The 6,366-nt window shown below is 48.4% G+C and overlaps 1 protein-coding gene across 1 annotated transcript; it reads left to right on the top strand.

Moving 5' to 3' along the window:
* Positions 1-1,221: 1,221 nt before the first annotated feature.
* On the top strand, positions 1,222-4,441 carry lmo2 (LIM domain only 2 (rhombotin-like 1)). Its single transcript, XM_079743878.1, has 3 exons — positions 1,222-1,776; positions 2,666-2,881; positions 3,671-4,441. The coding sequence occupies exons 1-3, from the start codon at positions 1,736-1,738 to the stop codon at positions 3,894-3,896; spliced, it is 483 nt and encodes a 160-aa protein (XP_079600004.1). The 5' UTR covers positions 1,222-1,735; the 3' UTR covers positions 3,897-4,441.
* Positions 4,442-6,366: the final 1,925 nt, after the last annotated feature.

Here is a 6,366-nt window from a genome sequence, read left to right on the forward strand (position 1 = left end):
CACACACACACACACACACACACACACACATATTCGCACACATACACACACACACACCTATACATACACATACATGCACACACACACACACACACACACACACACACACACACACACACCTACACACACACACACACACACACGCACGCACACACACACACTCCTACACGCACACACACACACCCTCTCCCCACCAGCCTCCAGGAAAGCTGCATCTGTTAGCATTCTGCACATCCTTTGGGCCGTCTTTGTCAGCCCCAGGAAGTGTTGATGGGGGGGGGGCTGCAGGCTGATTTACATTTAACGTTCAAAAGCTTTGGTTTAACTTGAGTGTGTCCTTGTGTTTAGCAGCGCAGGGCGTTGTCGAAGGATAGGAAGACACCGTAGGTGTAGCCGGTTAAAACAACACAACAACAACACAGATAGTTCATCAAGGCAGGTGTGATGCACATACTTCGGTCATGCACTGTCCCAAATAAAGCAACAACATAATCCTACACATCCAATCACATCTTCTATTTAGCTGTCGTATCATACCCATGAGTTGGACCTTAATAGCGTCTGACTTGCTCCTTATATAAGGCCACTGCATCCTACAGCAGATGAGCCCTAGGGTGCACTGCGCCTCACACGTTTGGCTGCAACCTTCCTCTGGCTGAGGAGAGCGGTGGTAGTGGGCTGGGGAGGGGGGCGAGGGGGGGGGTAGTCTTTATCTGCTCGCACCGACCAACGGCTGTGGCTGGGATTTCCCTCCGACATGCAGCCCCAAGGCTCCTGGCCCGTGATGATAGGAACGGTACAAACTGCTTAGAGTTGTTGTTTATACAAGTTTAATACAATGAGGTTCAGGCCTACACTTCCTTTATGATCCACCCCCCCACCCCCTTGTCTTCAGTTCATTTGTCATTTAAGGGTAAATGTTGCAAATGTAAAGACTTTTTCGTCTCTTGTAGCCTATAATCTATGTGTAAGGGTCAAAAAAACACATCTGAAATGCCCATTTTAATCCTGTGTTGACCACATGTTAGAGCACAATGCCAGCCCCATGCGTTCTGCTCACGACTGAGTTCACTCGCGTGAACGAGCGAGTCGTGCACCCCGCTTGTCGTTATCTGTCGCTTTAAGAACAATTTCCTCCCATTGTCAAACAGTCGTGAGCAGGAAGAGGGAAACGAAAGCAGGGGCCAAAGGGGGGGGCGGGGGGGGATGTGCGTATTTAAACGCGATGCTGCACAATAACGGCGATCGTCTCTTAAATTGCCCTTCTGCAGGCAACTGGGGTTTGGGGAAGACAGAGACGCCCTGAAAATAAGGTCTACGCAAGTGGTCTTTTTTAATCGGATTAAATGGACGTGAAGGATCAACATAGTTTTAAAGTCGCTGTTGGATATACTATTGGGCTCCGCTTGGATGGTTCAAGTGATCACGCTTTATTGGCTCGGGAAACGACCTCCGTCATCCGTTTGGGATACAGCATCACAGCCGACCAAGTTTAACCTTGTGCTGTGACACGGTCCACCCGGGACACTCAATGAACTAATATTATTTAACGACAGACACAGGGTGAAGTTGCGTTTAGCGGGCGTTTGAACAGGTGCGGTGACGGTCGTGGGACGTCTCAGTCTGCCGCCGCCCACTGAGCACTCACACCCCGCAGATAAGAGTTGACTGTTGGAATCTGAGACGTGCGCTTCATCGAAATCGGATAGTTTGTTTTTTGCTTCATTCTGGAACAATGTCATCCACGATAGAGAGAAAGACGATGGAAGCAAACGAGTAAGTAGGCCTATCCTGTTCTTGGCCACAGCGTCTTTAGCCATGCATGCACTTCATGAGAACAGGGCTGCTGCAGGTTTATTGCAGCAGCATTGAGCAGATGCTTTTATCCAAAGCGACTTATAATAAATGTATCTGTCAGAACAAAAGAAACAATATATCGCTGTCGGTACAGTAAATATGTTCATAGAAACAAGTGCCAAGCACAATTGCAAGGCATTAAAAACTATTTAGTTTTTACCCACATCAAGTATCATTTCAGGCAATGCATAAAGTTTCCAACATTTGACTTAAAAATAGGGGACATGAGAACTGAGGATGGAAATAAGCCATTGGCAAATATTTAATCTGCTTTGCATTTGCCTTGCAAATATTTAACATTTTTGTTTGTATGCCTATTATCTTCTAGCCTTTGTCTGAGAGATCTCTGAGAGCTAAAGCTAGTGCTTAACTGAACACGATGAAATGGTTCCCTCAAGTGGTCGTTTACTACAGATACCAACTTTAGCCAACTTATTACTAAGGCATAACTATATCAAGCATGATGGTTATTCTACGAAATTTGGAGAACTTGATTTCATGAACATGGTTAAGCTTCACATTATTTGGGCCAATGTACAGAACCGTCAGCCTCGGTGATGATAAATTCCTGATTAACTGTGACATTGGCACAACAAACGTGTGGTCATGAACCAGAACGTGTTCCACTGTTTTCTATCCCTTTATTGCTTAATTGAGTCTGCTACATGTAAAGAGTGTACTTAGCTATCGTATAATACCCATGAATTGGACTATAATAGCTTCTGAATTTCTCCTTCTTGGAGTATGAGGCCACTGCAGCATCCTACAGCTACTCAGAGTCCCCCCCCCCCCCCCCCCCCCCCCCCAGGGAGCCCGTGGACGAGGTCCTCCAGATGCCGCCGTCGCTGCTCACCTGCGGTGGCTGTCAGCAGAGCATCGGCGACCGCTTCTTCCTGAAGGCCATCGAGCAGTACTGGCACGAGGACTGCCTGAGCTGCGACCTGTGCGGCTGCCGGCTGGGCGAGGTGGGCCGCCGGCTGTACTACAAGCTGGGGAGGAAGCTGTGTCGGAGGGACTACCTCAGGTGAGCCCCAGGCCGGTCTCCTGGGTCGGGGTTCAGGTTAGCGTCTGAAGTCTGGAGGGAGACGAGGTCAAATTTGGGTGAACATGGCGCTTGTCGTTGTTCAGCTTCGCGTTTGTGTCGTGCACACTGTGTAGACTCTCCACTGCCAGAATACAGATATTGAAACCCCCGCCCCTGAAAGCTTCATCCAGCTGCTGTTTGTATTCGGTCGAACATCTACTTAAAGAAACAGGGAAGAAGGTGTGATTTTCGCCCATTGGGTTCCTGGTGTTCGGCCCCGGCTCTAAGCTGTCTCCCCCCAGAGGTCCTGCTCTAAGGGTCCCTCGTCCACGGGCTCCGTGGACGAGGGGTCGCTGCTGCAGTGGTCTCATACTCCAAGAAGGAGAAATTCAGAAGCTATTATAGTCCAATTCATGGGTATTATACGATAGCTAAGTACACACTTTACATGTAGCAGACTAAATTAAGTAATAAAGGGGTAGAAAATAGTGAAACACGTTCTGGTTCATGACCACACATTTGTTGTGTATAAAATGGAATAACTGTAAGTGTATAAATCATTTTGTATTGGGATGCTATCACAAGTGATCAGTGGTAGATTCCCTATAAACTCTTGTTCATCAACTCTCCAGATGTGCAAAACGTTGCGTTTGCAAACACATGTCTTTTTTTACACCAGCAGAGGGCGCACGTGTAGTTCCAGAAGCGGAAGATCATACAAAAGTTTTGGCGGTGTAGTGCTTCTCTTTCACAAACCAAATACACGTTTCTGTCCTTTCTCCCCAACAGGCTTTTCGGTCAGGACGGCCTGTGCGCATCCTGCGAGAAAAGGATCCGAGCGTTTGAGATGACCATGCGTGTACGCGACAAGGTGTACCACCTGGAGTGCTTCAAGTGCGCCGCCTGTCAGAAGCACTTCTGCGTGGGCGACCGCTACCTGCTCATCAACTCGGACGTTGTGTGCGAGCAGGACATTTTCGAATGGACCAAACACAACAGTCATAGTATGGTCTAGAGACTCAGAGGAGATTTTCTTATCCACAAGAAGGCGACATTATCCTTTCCTCCCCTTTGGTTGACGTCAAAATCAACATTTTTTTACACCGACTGTTACACTGATGAGCCCACCACGTAATGCATCTCATCTACGTGTGAAATGATTACGTCTAGCTATGACTGGACTGTTCTGCAGTAGGTGTAGACGATGGAAGGTCATACCAGCACAGAGAACCAGAAAACAATCAATATGCAATAAGTCATGTTTGCAGAGACTAGAAATGTAGAGTGGATAAATACAATTAATCCATCGATTACTGCAATGGTCAAACACTGTTACAAAAATCACTTCTTGTGGATGAAATTACAAAAGGGGTTTTGATATATTTATAATAAAATCTGAATGATTGTATTATATTGCCAGGTTAAACTGTTTGATGCTCTCTAGTGACCTAGGGAATAATTGCAATATCAATGTTATTCATTTGGATATTTCCACTAATGGTTTTTGTAATGAAAACAGATTTACACGTGCCAATACATTTTGGATACATAATCTGTGATTTGTTATAAGAAATAGAACAAATAAACGTATACATGTGTCCTTTTGTAATCCCAACACGTTCATTTATATTTCACATACAGCTTTGACGACAATGGGGTTGCTTATATCGAGAAAAGATAATGTTAAAAACAATTCTTGTCAGGTCTCGTACATTCAGCCCTGTTCATGCATGTACATAGTTCCGCCAGAAGAGGTCGTCAGAACTTTAAAATGCCATTAAAATGCCAACTGACAACAGTAGCCACGCATGACGTGCGCGCCTACATCCAAACCCGTCGAATTTATCACACAACATAATCAAGGGGTAGGCCTACAATTTGTTTTGTTCCAAATTTGTTTTCAAGCACGCACACTTCTGGGAAGACGACGCTGGGGCCCTAATGAGGCGATGATGTGACTCCATTGGAACATGCAACGTCTGAAGAATGTTCTGGTTACCGGCTGTCTGTGCAAGCTGGTACCCATCAGAGTGGTTACGCTCCTGTCTCCGTGCCTGCCAGCTGTCAGATCACTCTGTGAGCGGCCGCGAGGCACGCAGCTCGGCCGGTGCCATCCGTCAAGCGACTGCCATCACCGGTTATCTTTACGAGCCTAATGGAGACCATGGACACCGCGTTGTGTGCGAGCCTCGGAGTTCGACGAACAGGCTGCCTGAACAGAAACCTTCGGTTAGAGAGAGATACGGTGTTAACTGGTGTTATTAAGCGGTTAAGGAGCTAATTGTGGAACAGTTTGGATGGCACCATAGGAGGGACAAGGGGCCCTGGGATGATGTTTTTCTCAGAGCTGACAGGCATTTATTGAAGGATGGCACGGGATCGAAAGACCACAGATTGGACCGGAGGAAAAACCCACCCACACCGAGAGCAGGATCCTCATGTGAAAACGAATCTGTTTTTCCCCACATGAGTCGGGATGCATAGGCTACGAGTAATGACGGTGGGACCGGCCTTCCTGGAGGTCTGAACGTTGAGGAACAGCAGCAACGCAGCATGAGTCAACACAAGGAACCCTGTAGGCTCCTCACTACAGGAACAAACTGGTCTACTGTCCTGACACTCCTATCCACAGAATGCACTCCACTTAAAAAACCTGCAGTATTCTACCAGTACACCGTCTACAACAAAACCACACGCAAAGCACGGATCACCGTTAACTCCAACGCACGTATTGTTTTCTCTGTTTTGATCTAACCAGAGTTAGGAAGCAGAAGTAGCAGTTTACAGAGTTCACCGAGTACGGTTACTTCAGGAGAAACCGAGGCGTCATCTCGTGACATCCCCGTATAAAAACAAAACACACGGCGCTGCCTCGAACAACGCCCGTGGCATCGGGCCGGCCCCGCTACCTGTGATCCCCTGCCAGTTCGGTTGGCATTGGGTTCCTCCAGGTCCCTGAGTCAGGCCAGACCCACGACCCTCAGCTCTCAGCTCTCAGCTCTCCCCAGCAAGAGAGCCGGGAAAGCCATGCGCCTCTCGTGTCATCCCCACCAGCTGCACACAAGGCCCGGAGTGTAGTACGGGGTACTGTCTTCAGGAGAGGGGGGCCTGCTTCGTCTCCAGTGCCCCTGAGTGTCCCAGCGTGTCCCGTGCGGGGGTAAGAACCTCTAAAAACATTCAGCTGTGCTCATGGAAACCGAGGAGACTTTCGGGGGATAAAAACCGCAAAACGGAGAGCAGCTTGTTTTTATCAAGCCCCCCAACCGTCCTGAACTTACACATCCCCCCATCCCCAACCCTACGCCCTCGCCCCCCCCCCCCCCCCCCACCCTCCCACAACCACCACCACCACCCCCCTCCAGTGTGCCGCCACTTGGTCTGTGCTGTAGTGTTCAGCGTTGGACAGCAGATGGCGATTCCCCTCCAACGGAATGGCTTTGACATCAGGTCCGCTCGTGAGAAGAGAAGAGCGCGCTGTGCAGCAT

This window comes from Pollachius pollachius, assembly GCF_949987615.1.
Source record: "Pollachius pollachius genome assembly, chromosome: 9".
Taxonomy (NCBI): domain Eukaryota; kingdom Metazoa; phylum Chordata; class Actinopteri; order Gadiformes; family Gadidae; genus Pollachius; species Pollachius pollachius.